The following is a 16,234-nucleotide window of genomic DNA, read 5'->3' on the forward strand; positions in this document are numbered from 1 at the left end:
CTTTTCTGTCTTCCCCTTTTCACTCCTCTTTGTCTGCCCTGTTTATCCGTCCACTGGCTGACAGTGTCTTTACATCCAAAATGCAAAGCAGACAGATGGGCGCCTCAGGAAAGAACATGACCAAGAGCACCAGCATTGGCGGGGACATGTACACGCTGGACAAGAACGACGGCAGCCAGTCGGACACCGCCGTGGGCACCGTTGGCGGCGGCGGCAAGAAGCGGCGCTCCAGCATCGGTGCCAAGATGGTCGCCATCGTGGGGCTCTCGCGGAAGAGCCGCAGCACGTCCCAGCTCAGCCAGACTGGTAGGAACTGGGTTCCTTTCTCTCTTGGATTAGGGCGTAAATGTACGTGGTGTGCGTGTGCCGCAACAGAGCCGTGTGGATATCCTGCTGACATTGCCTCGTTGACAGTGCTCTAGGGAGAGAAGAAATTGGTCAAAACTCTAATTGTCTGGACATTTACTAAACTTATTTTTTTAGCGAAGATCCTTTTCAGGTTGGACTGAGGCTTTTTCTTTTCCACTTGCTAGAACTGGCTTGCGCTAACAGTCCTTTGCTTCTCAGGAACCAACGTGAGCTGCTGCACTCATGTTTTAGTGACTTCTCTTTCATAGTTGGCGAAGGATGGTTAAACTGCACTTGCAAAATTCCTTCTCTTTGCTTATGAATAGTGCTTGCATATTTCAGTGCTTTTTTCCCCATACTTCAACATGGACCATTTATTTTGAAACAAAATCATTTTCATGAACAAGATTGTGTATTGCATTTCATTGCTTTAATACAACCATTTTAGTGCTTTTTAATTCTTTTCAGCCTACCACCATATTCACCACCAGTGTAGATCTTCTTGTTTCTGGTTATGTCAATTAAAATTTGTTACTGAAATTTGTTACTATTTTACCTTAGAAAAATAGGCAAACTTTTCTGCATTGACACTCAAAGCATTTAATTTTTTTTTTATTCCTTTTCTATTTCAGGGAAAATCCATATAATGCACTCTGAAAAATGAAAAAAAAATGCTCTCATTGTCAATTAAGGAAGCTGTGTACAGTTAGGGTACTTTATATGGAAAAAAATTACTTGTATTAAAATTGTTTTATATAAGTACATAAATAAGCCATTTTTATAGATAATCACATATATATATTTATATATTTAAGATTATATAAACTTGAGATACATTGTATACTTAGTATCTAAGCAAAACAGATGTAATGTTGCATGGGTCAACATCAGTTAACAAATAGTGTTTAACAGTATGTGGTCCCATCTGAAGGTCTCCATTGTGCTAAAAACTCTTCACATGTTGTTAAGAGATTTTTTATTTCTTTGAAAAGTTTGCAGTTCATATCATGCAACTGAAGTGCTAAGAGGTTTAATGTTTAAGTAAATGGAGTGAAAGGGTGGTTTGCAATGTCAAAAATTGTGGTAACTTTTGTAAGTAAAATTTGTAAGAGAGGAGTTTAAAAACTTGGAAGGAGAAGGGAGAGGGGACACTGAAGGGAGGAATATGGAAAAACATGCAGAGAAGGGGGAGTGCAGAAAGAGCAGAGAGATCTGAGTGTGCGTCTTAACACTGAGAAAGGAGGGAATGAAGAAACCAAGGCAAAAAGAATGCACATAGTGCAAGCTCTGAAGGTCATGCAGGCACTGGTGACTCCATTTGGAGGCAGATCTTTGCAGGAATACATATTCCTGTCTTACCTAACTTACCAGTTTGGTTGCTGATTATGGAAAAGGCAGTTTCATGCATGTATCTTGTCCAAGCTCAAATGAATGGGGGGAAAGACAAAGTGATCTTTATAGAGCTCTAGAAATATCTATAAAAAAATCGTGTCATACTCACCTGGAATCGGTTATTTTTGCTCACATGATAATAAGCAGGTATATAACAGCATGAACTGTGTCACACAGGTATGTGTTAATATGTCARTCATAATGCACTGCGTTACTCGTTCTGATCTAATCATGACTTAAGGTAAGAGATATGAAATGAATTCAAAAAGGATGATAGTTCTTTGTGTGYTTTTCACCTACAAGTTTCTCAGCACTAGAGGGAATCTGTATCACTTGTGACTTGCTTAGAGTTGATTTAAATATCATGCTGCATTGTTTAGGACAATGCTTTTAATCTGAAGTTTCTTTCTTGGTCTTATATCCGCTCAGTTGGATATCAGGATATACCCAGTTATGGACAAGCGTAAAATGCAAGTCTTAAAATTACTCAAATTCTCTGGACTCCTTCACTGTGAAATGAGTGTTTTGAAAAACTCATGAAAACAGTACTGTGTTTTGGTGTGTTAAAGCTGAAGCAGAGATCTGCATGGCTTTAGCAGGCAGATGTTCTCCCTCTGCTCCTCCTCGAGAAAGGTCTGCACTGAGCAAAGTTCTGCTGCCATTAGGAGTTTTTGTGTAAAGGCTCTGMACATTTAGACTGGAAATGGGTTGTCATACAGTACAGTTGGTTACAACAGCTCCTGCAGTCCTATTAAGCAGGTCCTCCTGAGCTGTCCCCCATCCCGTGACCCAAAGGGGCTTCTTCTGTGGTTATCATGGTGGCCACATGTGGTTGTCACTGTCATGACAGATATGCTTTTTTTAAAAATAATTGAGTCACACATACCTGCTCACTTCTGGTGAGCATGAAGGTGACCTGTCGGGGATCATTTGGCCCCCAGAAGCTCTACATGTGTAGAGATGTGTCTCCAGCATCCCTGGATTCCCTGTTTTATCTCATTATGTTTCTGTTTCAGATGATAAATGCCTGTAGAAAGAAATCATGTACCAATACAAGCATTCACAGCAGGTCTGATACCAAAATACTCGGTGTGCTGTAGATTTCTAATATCTGGAAGGCAGGTGATACTCAGATTTCAAGGCACTATTATATAGCAACTAGTTCAAGTATAAGTTCAAGTATAAGTTAAAGTATAAGAAACTAGATCAAGTATATTAATTTCTGGCCTAAACTGAAGAAATTATGCTCAAGTGGTGAGGCAAGTATCTCTTTAGTTGACAGCAGGGTTGAAAAGGCATGTTGGTATCAGGAGGTAACAATTATGCTAGGTCTTCAGAAATCAGTCATATTTATATCAACTATGGTTTTATAAACTGTGCCACAGGTTAAAGTCAATAAAGAAATGTCTACCATTGTCTATAAAATCAATTTCTAGTACATTCTAGTGCTTCTTTTTGGTAAAGCATGATTATATTTCAGTAGTTTTCTTCATATTTTATAAGTAAAATTATGCTAGAGTTTTTTTGCAAGTAAGTTATGATGATTGCTTTCAGGAGTGGGAATCAGGCATACAATGAATACTGTAAGTAACCTATTTTTACTGTTCTTTCAATATACTATCAATATATTATTTCTTGTAAGTTATTGGGAAACTGACTTTCTAAATATATACAATAATGTGTTTTGAATTTCACTCTTTAATACTTTTAGCTTATTCAAGAAGGAATTCTTGCTTATGTTTTAGGGAGGGGAGGGCATCTTGGTTTGCTGTTGCTGAGGGGAAGAAAGAAAGTAACTGTCTTAATAATTTAAGCAACATAGAATATGCGTAAAATCACAGTTCCTGCATGGACCTGCTTGCAAACACTATTCAGCATTTATTAATGGGAAATATAAAATTAATACCTGGGAAAAGTAGGAAAGGGAAAAAAGCACAATCTCCTTTTGTTTCACAAAAGAAAAAAAAAAGRAAAAAATAGCATATAGAAGTTCAGAGAAGGAGAGCTCTTGGTGTCAATTTGGGTAAGAATTCTCTACTTTTTTTTTCTACCTACTCTACTTYTTTCCACTTTCTACTTTCAGTTTTCCATTACTTTGCATGGAAACATTATTTCATGTGGAAAAATCTATGAGGAAGAAGAGATAATAGGAATTGCAATTTTTTTTTATATCATAACTAATGTTCCAAAATAAAAAATAAATGATTAAAAAAAAGATACTGAAGGTGATATGTAGTACAGAGCAGAAACTAGCTGATGCTCTGAAAGCTTAATTGAGGAATGTTTCTCAGAAGACCCTGCTTGTAACTTAGCAGAAGTTGTAAGGAAACATTTAAAAATCATTAGGAAAACAGGAAAAAAAGGATATGATAACATCAAGAAAGTAAGTTCTAAGCTAAAGGAGTATCTTGAAAGCAAACGGTAATTTTAGGAAAAATAWTGGAGAATCCAGCTAGATATTAGTTTATGTAATCAAAGTAAAATATGAGAAGATATAATTGCTGTTCTGTCCTAAGAAAGGTATTTTGTTTTCATTCAATTATGAGTAGTGTGTATTCTGTGTTGGAAGGCCTCCAGAGAAAGAGTTGAATACATCTGAAATATGACAAAGACMTGAATAAGCAATATAAACAATGTTCTGTTCTCCTGAGAGATATAATATTTCAATCTGAAAATACTTTAAAAATTGCTRATCTAGTAAATCTGCTGACCAAGCCCATTGAGGTTAATTTATGAAAGTAAAATTATGATTCAAGAAGTTGGACAGGTCTGGATCTTCACCTCATTAAGACAAGAATGGAGATCTTTTTCAGGAAGAAATGGACCTTTTTCAGTTGATGATAGCAAAAGGATCCAACTATACTGTAAATCTGGATGATGTCTTTCCTCCTGTCCATTACAGTAAAAGAACTGTGTGGATCACTATCCCTCTCGGAGAACAAATAGAAGAAAAAATGTCAGTGTTAAGATCATGACAATACAGAAAACATAAATAAAAATAGATGAGACTYATTCTCTGGTTTCTGTTCATAATTAAAGAAGAGCTATAGCTTCAGAAAGTTCACATTACTTTGCTGCCTTCTAACAATGTGCATCACTGTTGTGGTATTTCTTGTCTAATCTTGATGAAAATTTTAAGTGAAAAAAATACAGGATCAGGATTTTGCCAAGTTCAAAAAAGAGCATTAGAAATCCAGCATTTCCTTTGACTTTGCAATCAGACTAACGGTTGAGCAACAAAAATAATTTCAAAGATTTTGGAAAGTCTGCAAATGTAAGAATTAGGTAAAAGATAAGATAGCCTAGAGCAAAGAGGCCAGGTGAATCAGAATTGACTTTATTTCTGACTCCCAGACCCTTTTCACTGCATTAAAAAAATAACTAGAGGAATACTCCCTGTGCTTGATTCAACCCATCATTCCCAAAAGCTAAGATATGGCAGAAAGGGTTTGTGCTCTGATCTTCAGGTCATGATTCCAAAGACAGCCTTCCCAGGGAAAACCTGGCTTCCTTTGCTTGAGAAAATAAAAGACAAAATTCAAATTCCAAAGGAGCTGTTAACAGTGTTTGCTTAGCTGTTCATTGCTGGAATGCAATCCCTTTCTTGACTGACAGCTCTGAGAGAAGGGGATGGTCAGGCTTTCATAGAGGTTTAACCCTGAGTCCCTCAGCTGGGAATACTAAATGGTGTTCATCAGACATTTATTTATTTATTATTTAAAAAATTTATATTTCAACCAATTCTGGAAAGGTCCAAAGGGTAAATCCAGTGAAACAATTTTAAAGTATTTTGAAATTTTTGTATTTTATGGGTTAATTTTCTTTTACAAGCGTAGGAGCAGTAACTCTCTAAAATCTAAGCCAAACTCAAGGCAGAAAGCTTGAGTTGAATTTTTGAGTTGAATTGAGTTGAATTCAATATGGTTTATAGAGGGTTGGAGCTAGATTGTAAAGTGCTGTATCTACAAATAAAGTAGTGTCAGTTATGCACTGCTGATATAGCCTGTAGAGCAATTTCCTCCATTACTAGTCTATTTGAAGGGAAGATGTTGTGAACATTTATCTTGTATAGAATTGCACATTTCTCAATTCAAAGTTAGGATTTATATAAAAAGCAGTCTTTTACCATGCTTGGAGCATATTTAAATAGTTCTCTGTTAAAAAAAAAGACATAACTGAAGGAGAACCTGCATCAATTGCCTTTTGTTGTCTAAAATGAAATAAACTGTGGTAAGGAAACAAACTACTGAATTAAATGTATATTTGGTTTTATTTTATTTTATTTGACTTTTAGTTTAAAATATATTGTCATTCTTTAGATAGTTTGAATCAAGCCTTTTGTATTGGGCTTTTATTTCCCTTTCCATTTCAGAGACATTTTGGTAATGTTAATGAATTACTCTAATGTGTAGTATTATACTTGTATCAGTATTATTTATGTTTAATCTGATTTACTTTCAGAATAAGCCCATATTACAGTGAAAGAAATATAGGATTAGCTGTTGTCAAGAGATTAAGGCCAATTTGTTGTACTGATTACTTGAGAAATTTGACCTGAATCCATTACCAAGGAGAAAGTATCATTATGGTAAATATATTGCCAAGAGCATTAATCAGCTTTTGCTAAGTAAACCATGGAGAGTATTCTAACAAATAAATATACTTAATAACAAACTAAACTGACTGATCATGCAAGCTTTTAACTACAATTTAATAGATTAAATATTATTAATTATATATTATATAGGATTATATTGTATTAAATATATAAATTGATTAATAGATTTTTGTTTGTAAGTTTTCTTATGTAATTAGGAGAAGGGAAGTAGGCAGGAAAGAGGATAATAATGTAGTACTAATTTGATATAACTGCCCATAACAGTCTTTCCAAAGGTAGGTGTATATAGTTCATCAGTTTCTGTGTTTCATGCAGTGAAAAGAAATACATGGCTGAAGTATCAGAATTGAACAGCAGGACTGCAGTCTTACAGTAGTCCTCTGAAAGACCCTTGTAACATATAGCACACAGGAGACACAGAATGCAGAACTTCCAGGCAGATGAGAGGGAAGTTCTCTAATAAGAAGTGGAATAGAATACATTTTTTGGACAAAATGTGCAGCTCGTGTAGACCAGCTGAGCAGTAGTGCCCCAATCACAAAACACTCACTGAACTCTCTCTGTAATATGTATTTTATAACCAGCTCAATGAGATTTCCACCTGTGATGAGTGGAAATCAGTGGAGTCTGATTTCCACTCATCACAAAGGACATAGAGCTTTCCAGCTGTGATGGGAGTGATGCTAAAACCCTTGCTTTTAAGCATGTATATGATTAATAAACTCTACATACATTTTCTAAAAATGGTTTGCCATGTTGTCAACTCTTTCTTTAAAAAAGCAGCTTACTTATATTAGCACTTGATCTCATTAATAAGGGTAAAAAAAAGGAGGAAGCTGTAAGTGAAATCAGAACATACAGYTTGACCTTCTACAAGACTTTCATTCTTTTCATTCATTAATTCATAATTAGCATTGTCAGTAGGAAGAGAAATGTAGAGTGATTTTTCTTGGTGAGAATACCACTAAACTGTTGTTTCATATTCAGAGCACAAGATTTCTCCTAAGATCCCTGCTTGAAAAAATACATATCTCCTCCAAAAAGGTTTATAGTTTATATAAACAAGGTTTGTTCTTTGCCTTGTTATATAAGCAAAGTCATCACAGTCACAGTTCTTCATGAATTAATTCAGTTTGTAGAACATTTCTGTTTTAGGTTATATGAGAGCTGTTCAGCAGAACAATTTAGGCTTTCCATAACATAATTCTAGTTTGAAAACTGTGGTTTTATAATCCTTCTCCTAACATGTGATATAATATATATGAGTTTCTTGTTAGATATTCAGTTAAAAAGGAACTTCATCCTGCAGAAATTTAAGAGCAAAAAGAACTTGATAGGTGATTTCATTAGGGCTGCATCTTTTCTAATTAAATGTTTTATAATACAACAGAGTTTCCTTCACTGTATTTAGAGAGAAGGAAATATTAAATGTCCTTTAGCAAGTCATATCTCAGTACTGAAATTATGACTTTAAAACTGCCCATGCAACCAGCAAGCCCTTGTTACTCATTTGATTTGCTTCTAAGGATAGAAGATAACTTGTAAAATAATTGTCCCAACATAAAAATTATGAAAGTGCCCCACAATTTAAAGGTGGTCTTAAGGCATGTTTTGTTAACTATTTGGGACAATTGTCTGGCTTCAGTCTACGCATCTGTATGCATGTTGTGGTATTAGAAAAGATTTGTCTTACTGTGCTCTCAGATTGCTCATTGCAGCAGGATTTCTTATGTCTGTATTATAAATAAGAATCCAGTGTATGGTCTTCATTAAATTAAATGAGAATTTGAAGCACTGCTCAGGATATACTGCTCATATGATATCATGCAGATATTGAGAATATAATTGTGCAGACTCCTGCATGCTCCTGAACCCCCTGTGCTGTTTTTACTCATAAGGGACTGGGGTGTATTTCTGGGTATCTCCAAGTCATTCAGATTGGCTTTTTCTTACACTGAAGTCTGATGATGCTATCACTCAAAATCTGTATGTGCCACTAATAGCAGAATCTTAGAGGAGATGGTATAAAGAGAGGATTTAGAATAAGATAATATAACAGTGATGATTCTCAGAAAATTCATGAGCAATGGTTAGATCAGGGAACTGGACCCTTTCCTCATGAACAAACTGCTCTAGCCACTACCCTGCAGTTGTGGTTCTTTTATCCAGGCTTTATCTGGAATCTTGGATCTTGCATGAATGACCTCAGTTGGTAGGGTAGGATTTATTCTCTCTGCAAAACACTGGAGTTGAAGTGTGCTAGGTACTCTCCAGAAAAGTAGACAATATTATAATCTTTTCCAATGGTGGAGGACCTCTGAATCCAGATCTCCCCCGATCCCAGATTAGTCCTCTAGGTTGCATGTAAAAAAGAAGAGTGGGCTGCGGACTGGGTCAGAGATTCTATTTCTTCTCTCAAGTTTTATAAAACAAAGCAGTTGCCAACTCAAGCTGAGTTAACCTGTCTTTTCCTGTTCAAGAACAAAATGAAGAATTGTATTAAGAAGCAAAAAGAAGTCATTCAAAGCATGACATGATAGGAAAAAACACACAAGTTTTCTGAAATCGTTCCTACTATTAGAGACTATTTAGGAAAATATGAATAACTTCTTAGCTCAGGCAAAAATATCTTTTTTTTCCTTTTGTCAGCTAATAATTTATGTTCTTTCTGTATCTGCGTAAGATGAACAGAACCTGTGAGAGATGTTTTCTTAGCAATCATAACTTTTATTCTAAAGTACCCAAAACATAAAGATACTTAACAATTGAGAGAAGTGTGTTTTATGTATTTTAGAAATTTTTTAGTTACTCCTGAAAGTGTTTATATAAATGGCACTGATTTTTTTTACTGTTACAAGCTTTTGAATACTCTGTGAAACACTAAATTATGTATGTATTYTTACATGAATTAAAACTTTGCTCAAAAGGTTATATTCAAATTTCATCCAGTTTCCTAATTACAGGAATGTAATATTTARATTTTGTCATTATCTAGGTAGAATTTGTGCCAGCAAAAACTATTTTTAACTCAGTCTGTGAAATCACATTGAGACTTAATTGAAGATATTCACAGTAATAAGCACTCCTCTTGGTAATATTTGAAGCAGTAAGACCTGTAAAGGATAATATTGTACCATGAAGAAAAAATGATTTCCCTGTGATTAATTAAATTAATTAATAGTGATTATTGATATTTTTGTAGGGTAAATATCTTGAGTATTTTGTGAAATGTAAAATTCGAACAGGATTTTATGTGAACCCTGTCATGACTAAGGAAGTGTCATATTTAGCTAATGTATTGAAAATAAAACATAATGTGTTAACATCTTAAAAAATACGGTTTCTAATACAAAAATTCACATCCTAGGTTTTTTAAAACTTCAGTTTTACTTCTATCAAGGTGGTAGTCTTTTTTGTTTGTTTTAATATTGCATAAAAATGTGATATAATTTAAGAGCATCAGAAGAAAATATACATATTTTTATAGTGCATTGTTTTAATCACTGAATTCTGAAGTGTATCAATGACAAGTATAAACTCTTTTGTAATAAGCATACCTGTAAAGTAGTAGGACTTGATCTAACCATCAACTTTTTATAGTTTTTATAAACCCTGTGGGTTTTTTTTTTCAGTCGTTTCAAGAGTATGCAAGGTTGAATTCTGTTTTTGGAACCTCACACTCACATGGTGGAATAATTTATCTTATAAAAAGGGTCTTCAAGGGAACCCTACTGGGAATTACAGGGGAAACCCAAGGGATTCTTTGCAATTTTGAAATAGTTGTTCTTAAATAGTCCGAGATGGTATTTGGCTTTTGCCACTATACTTCTTGTCTCTTGGGTAGAGAGATGAATTTAAGCATCTACCAATTCTGTGTATTGYGTACTCTCAGTTTTCTTGGACTGAGGAAGAAATTTTCTACCATCCTTAATATGACTTTAGCACATCCTGAACTCATGTGGCCTTTGAAAAGAAACAATATATATGAAAAGAAGCATATGTGTTATTATTAATTAACATATGTGTTGCTTTCAGCTGACAGAGTTTGGATTTGACTGAAAATAAGGGGCCAACATGAAAGCCATAACCTCCTACGAATCATCTAGATTCTAGACAAAAGATTTCAGGATTAAAAATACAGAAATGCTTCTTGTAATTCTTATGCAACATTGATCTTAAATCACTGTGAAAGGAAAGTACTAATACCATGGGATGATATCAATATCAAAGCAAGGTTGGCAGGGTTTATGAGACTGGTGAAACTGTAGAGATCAAGAATGAAGGGCTCAACATCTGTGGAGAGAGAAGAGCAGTAGACAGCCTGTTGAGAAGATATTCATCAAAGGTGAACCACAGCATGAAAGCCAGAGTGATTGGTGGGGTAAAGAGCAGCAGGAGGCAGCAGAGACAACTGTAATGTAAGAAAAGATGTCAAAAGGTCAGGAGCACAGAATATGGGGAAAATCCAGAATTATATCAGAGAAAAAGAGAAGGAAGATACATGCAGAAGAGGACCAAAAGATAACATGGATTTAATTGCTAGTTAGATTGTGGAATCAAGAACAAAAAAGTTAGAGGGAGAAGATCAGCTGGGAAAGAATATATAGAGAAAATCTTTTGTGAGAGCTCTATAAGATTGCTTGGAGTGACTAGGAAAATCCTTCTAAGAAAGCAGGGTAGATGAGAGACTCAAATAGAAAATCTCTTTTTTCATTAGATTTCATGCTTTCTTCTCTCTTCCCTTCCAACCTTCATTCATTTTCTGCTACTGTTTGGGCTCAGGGATTATTTATTGTTAGTGCATCACGTATAGATTTTTAATATTGAACAGTTATAAAGATGGTGTAGTTTCCAATAAGCAAGAAGAGTAATTGAATATCACTACCTCTTTTTGGCAAGAAATTGAATTATAGTTTCAAGGGCCCATTTTATGCCTTTTGTTCCCACAATGCAATAATCTCACCTCTCTCACTCAGCATACACCAGGTCTTGATCAGAGCTCCTAAATCCCTGAGCTCTCCTGTTTAGTGGGAGAAGAGCTGTGTAAATGGAGATTGGCAAAGGCCAAGCAGAACTCTGGCATCTCAGTGGAACCACTAATTTGTGGCTCTTTGCAGCCATTTATTTTCATTAAACTTGTAGGAATCTATTATCTCTGAAAGCTCTGTCTACTCTGGAACATGGCTGAAATTGTCTACTAGGTTCAAAAATTAGTGAGGGACAGAAGKGTCCAGATGTGCAGAAGCCTTTTCTATAGGAAACCTTTTTCTATAGGAAACGARCCCACAAATGGCATAAATGGCCACCAGTTATTCATACCTGTCACTTTATCCTCTGACAGCTAGGGCTACTCTTTCAGGTTGCAGCTCTAGGCATTACTAGGCTCTCAGTGCATTGTAATGGGATAATTAACATTGTTAAATATATTTCAGTCCTGAAATGGAGCATTTATCTTCTTCTTATATTGGGCTAAACACAGAATTACCAGTGCTTAATGCTTAAGGCCATTGAGAAGTTCTGAGGGATTGCGTTGATCTCAGTCAAATTTAAAACATCTCAAAAAATGAGGTTATTATATTACTTTAACTTCTATATTACTTTAACTTCTAACAATTAATGGTGCATTATAGACATGCTGAGTTATTTAAGAATATATAATTCAAGCAATATAGAGCAACTAATAGCATCATGTCAATGGAGTTTTTGATCCTGTCCTAAATGGGCTGTATGCCCTACAGTGAATGTTCTTGCTCTGGCAGTGGCAATGGAAGGATGGATTTGTAGATTAATTGCTAGGTATGTGAGAACTGATATTTTTTATATAGGTGATACATGTTACTACTTTAATTTTTCTCCTTTCCAAATTGAGACACAGGGATCAATTCAACATGTAACTGTGCCTGGTCTGACTTCGGTAGACAAGCAAGAGCTTAATTTCTATAACTTTCTATGTATTTTTTTTCTGTCTTGTGTTGATTCTTCAGCTCATTCTATAAGAAAAAATTGCAGCAACCATGGTGTGGAACTTTTCTCCTCTAATCTGTCAAGAGCTGGCTTCAGAAACAAGCTACAGCTCCTTTTATATATTCAGATCATATGCAAAAATTAATTTATTTAGGTCATGAGTGAAGAAAGTCTCAGAACTGTGCTAAGAGGGAAGTGAGTGATTCACATGCAGGTGTGTAAGTGATTTCTTAGTGATGACTGTTACCCCCACCCACTCCTTATTGGGTTGAAAATGCATTAAGTCTTTGATATGCAAAGGTCTAAGCCTTGAGCAGGAAGAAGAGCAGACAAAATGCTATATTATAGCAACCTGCCTTCCCCCGCTCTGCCACCCCAAACAGACAAGCCTTATATATATAGTTCTATGTGGTATACTCACTTTCTTTCCTGTATTCAGTACTGCTTGGTTTCTCCACTAAGTCAGCCCTTGAGTACTCAGTAATTAAAATAATCTTCCTAATTTACTGCTCTGACCATATCACTTTCTTTTTCTTTGTCCCTCTAAATTCAAGCCCAGTATCCTTCCTTTCATCAACCTTCTGGATTCTTCCTCATATTCACTCATTGAGGTATTACTTTTCACTTTGACATCAAAGCTAGATGCATGGATAACATTTAGATTCAAGAAAAATTGGCAAATTATGTTTGGTTACAGCTGGAGGAAGAGCATCTAAACACTACCTGTTTAGATGGTATTTACAAATACATATATTTGCTTCATTACAACATACAATTTTGCATGTTATGGTCTAGACAGATGTTACCTCTTTAACATTTTTGGGACCTCAAGTTTGGATTAGATGATTGTTCAGTGGCTAGAAAACAAAACGAGGCATATGAACATTCCTCCTGATGAAAGAAGAGGTAGAATCTAGTAATTGTGGGAAATGGACAGTCTTTTTCATGGGGCAAGAAAAAGATCATTCTCTCCCTGTCCCTCATTCACTTTATAAATGTAGAACTACGGTTCACAGAAAAAGAAAAGTATTTAGATTATTGTGATATAAGGAGACAAGATGAATGTTCTGAGAAGAAAGTTTTCAGGGAATAGTATTCAGTGATGGGGAAATGAAGATTAACTATCAGGGAAGGTAGTGCTTGGTGGAAGTGACTTACTTTTATCTGAAGAGTAATCCTGTGCACTAATTTTGTACGTGGTTAACRTGTAGAGTGTGTCAAATGCCTAACAAGACTCTGATCTACCTGCACTACTGTTCAATAATCATCTTCCTGCTTGTTTTGCCAAACATGTGGTGCTTCTCCCACCTCCAGAAATTATGCTCAGCCTTCCTTCATTCATATTGTCTAATGTGCATTAATTGTAAACTTCTCTCTCATACATCTACACATCTATATTTTGTTTTATATTACCAAACAATGACATTTTAGTTTTATTCTAGTCAGTAAGATGTTAATTTGGGATGAATTTAAGAACATTATTGTGTTCTGCTTCATCTGGTCCTAATAAACATATCAGAATTAACAAATTATGTTGCTAATAATTACATAGTATGGTCTCAGTAATTTAGAGAAGAACGACTGTATTTCCTTCTACTTCTTGAAAACGAACAATACTGTATTTGTTCATAAAAGTGGTAACTTGCAGTAATAGGAAAACAATATAGACATACTGTTGGAAATTTTTATCGGCAAAGAACCAAGCATAAGCCGAATGGAGCCATTTCACAATAGAAGTGTTTATGCCAGTATTCTTTTTAAAAARCTTCTAATACATTAACAAAAGTGTTAGCATAGAAGGATAATTACAATGTCACTTCTATTTGTACTGAAAATAAATAGCCAGTACAGACATTTGAGAACCATAAAAGGAACAGGAGTTCAACTTCATTTCTCCCTCAGGTTCATCATTTGGAGGTTATGAGCATGTAGATTATCTTTCAGTTTTGAAGAAGAATTAAAATACAATGTCAAATAATAATTGTGTCATCTTGAGACTACAGCTTTTTAAAGAAAAGAAGAACAGAGGAAAACCAGATGTGTTTCCTGCTGTTCAGGTGTTTGAGAAATCTATTAATCTGATTTTCATATCATCATTTGCTCMGGTTCATCATATTCAGCACTTACGATATCATGCTTATTTTGTATGGACATCATTTTACCCCAGGTAATTTACATTTAACTTTGCCTTTCCTCGCCACCTTGCTGATTAAACAGGTTGCTTTGCAGTCAGACTCAGGTGTTCTCATTAGTTGATCTTCCGAAACGGGACTGTTGCAAGCAAAGAGTCAGATCCTGAGGCCTACTTTGTTACTCTTGTAGATGAAAAAGGAAATAGGGCAGTTGTCACAAAGCATCTAATATTTTCTGATGAGTGACTGGGGAAAAAAATATGCTCGTGCAAATACTAAGTCTCTCTAAACTTGATGGATTTGAAAATCTTGTGGTGAGGGACTCACTTTAATGACCCAAGAAGTCCCTTCCAGCTATACATTGCTGTCCCAGAAGACAGCCCTCCCCCTATCAAAATGCTAAACCAGATATTGGGTTCAAATTGAGATAACTGGACCTGAAATAAATGAGACTAAAGTCTCCACTTGCATCTAATGCCACAGTTACGTTCTGCATATTGCCAGTTTGATATTAAAGGCTATTAAAGGTTACCTCACAGAAGAAACTTTATTTAGTATTACAGTCCTCAGTACACAGTACATTTCCTTAATTTTCTTAGAAATGATCTTTTCACATAGTTGCTGCTTTTGAAGATTGTTTAATTTGAAAATTTTGATCATCCTATATGTGACTTAAAGATAGATTTTAGATACATTTTTAGAAGTCTAAATTATTATTTTTACTCAGAGTCCATTGGGATTAAAAGATAAATTTTTTTCCTCTTATCTTTCCTTTCTCCTTTTCAAAATCCTTAAGGAGAAGAAAGGTTCACAGAATCCCCTAAAAGTCATCAAATTCCAAGTCTCTTGGGTGAAAACAGAACTATATTTGAAAGCAGAGGATCTTTTTCTAAAAATCTCTTGCTCTTATGTCTTTTCTGTGTGGTAACTTAGGTACTGTTGACATTTGACTATGAGAGCCAAGTTTGTAAATCTTCATAGTTTAAAATAATTTCATTTGATAGCTTTTGAGTGCTAATTTAATTGTATGAATTAAGGTATGATGCCCTCCTGTAAAGTATAAAGCAGTCTTCATGTTAAGGTTCAACTTGGATGAACAACATGTAGTACAGTAGCGAAATATCAAAAGTAAATGAAAATGAGATGTTAATCTGACTAACAGAAGACGCAAAACCACTTCTGATGGCTGTTGATATCAGACCTGCCAGTTCTTAGGTGCTGAGCAAAGACCTCCTGTTTTGTGTCAATGCTCTTTAATTCCCTCACAGCATTTGGTGGTCATGACTTGCAGTGCAGCTGTTCACTGTCTAACCCATTAGGGAAGCTCAAATAGCAGATGCAGGTGACCAGAGAGGAGCAGCTCCTGACACTGTGGTGAACACTCACCATGGGATATGAAGAACTGGAAAAGACAATGACCAATTACTTGATGTTGGAGGCTGCTGGAGACCAAGTCACATTTTCTATAACTAGAGCTGTGTGTTATCTGAGCACTCAGGAGGGGCCTTGAATATAACCTAAGCCTCTGTGAGCTCCGTAATGGAATCATAGCAATAAAATAGTCCAAAAAAGAGTAAATTCAGTCCTTTCTGAGCTGAACAGCGACTCCAAACTTCTCAAGATCTCATAAGCTAATGACTCAGAAAAAGATGTCCTGCAGCTGCCACAGTCCATGTTTTCTGTCATCTGCCTTCTGTATGTATTGCAGATTTTCTCACGTGCACCATTTTTGCAAGGATATTGAAGCTGCCCATTTTTTATCCATTCAAGTATATTGAAG

General features: G+C 35.4%; 1 protein-coding gene across 13 annotated transcripts in view; it reads left to right on the plus strand.

Annotated features, from left to right (window-relative positions):
• RIMS2 (regulating synaptic membrane exocytosis 2) overlaps positions 1 to 16,234 on the plus strand; it is a 340,555-nt gene that overhangs the window by 290,492 nt on the left and 33,829 nt on the right. For 9 of the 13 annotated variants that reach the window (XM_026051614.1, XM_026051616.1, XM_026051623.1 and 6 more), the window contains one exon: positions 65 to 306. In XM_026051614.1, coding sequence (XP_025907399.1) covers positions 65 to 306 — 242 coding nt within the window. The remainder of the gene's footprint in view (positions 1 to 64; positions 307 to 16,234) is intronic. The other 4 variants (XM_026051613.1, XM_026051615.1, XM_026051624.1 and 1 more) reach the window with 2 other exon arrangements.

This window comes from Nothoprocta perdicaria, unplaced genomic scaffold, assembly GCF_003342845.1.
Source record: "Nothoprocta perdicaria isolate Ctin4 unplaced genomic scaffold, notPer1 scaffold_77, whole genome shotgun sequence".
Lineage (NCBI taxonomy): Eukaryota > Metazoa > Chordata > Aves > Tinamiformes > Tinamidae > Nothoprocta > Nothoprocta perdicaria.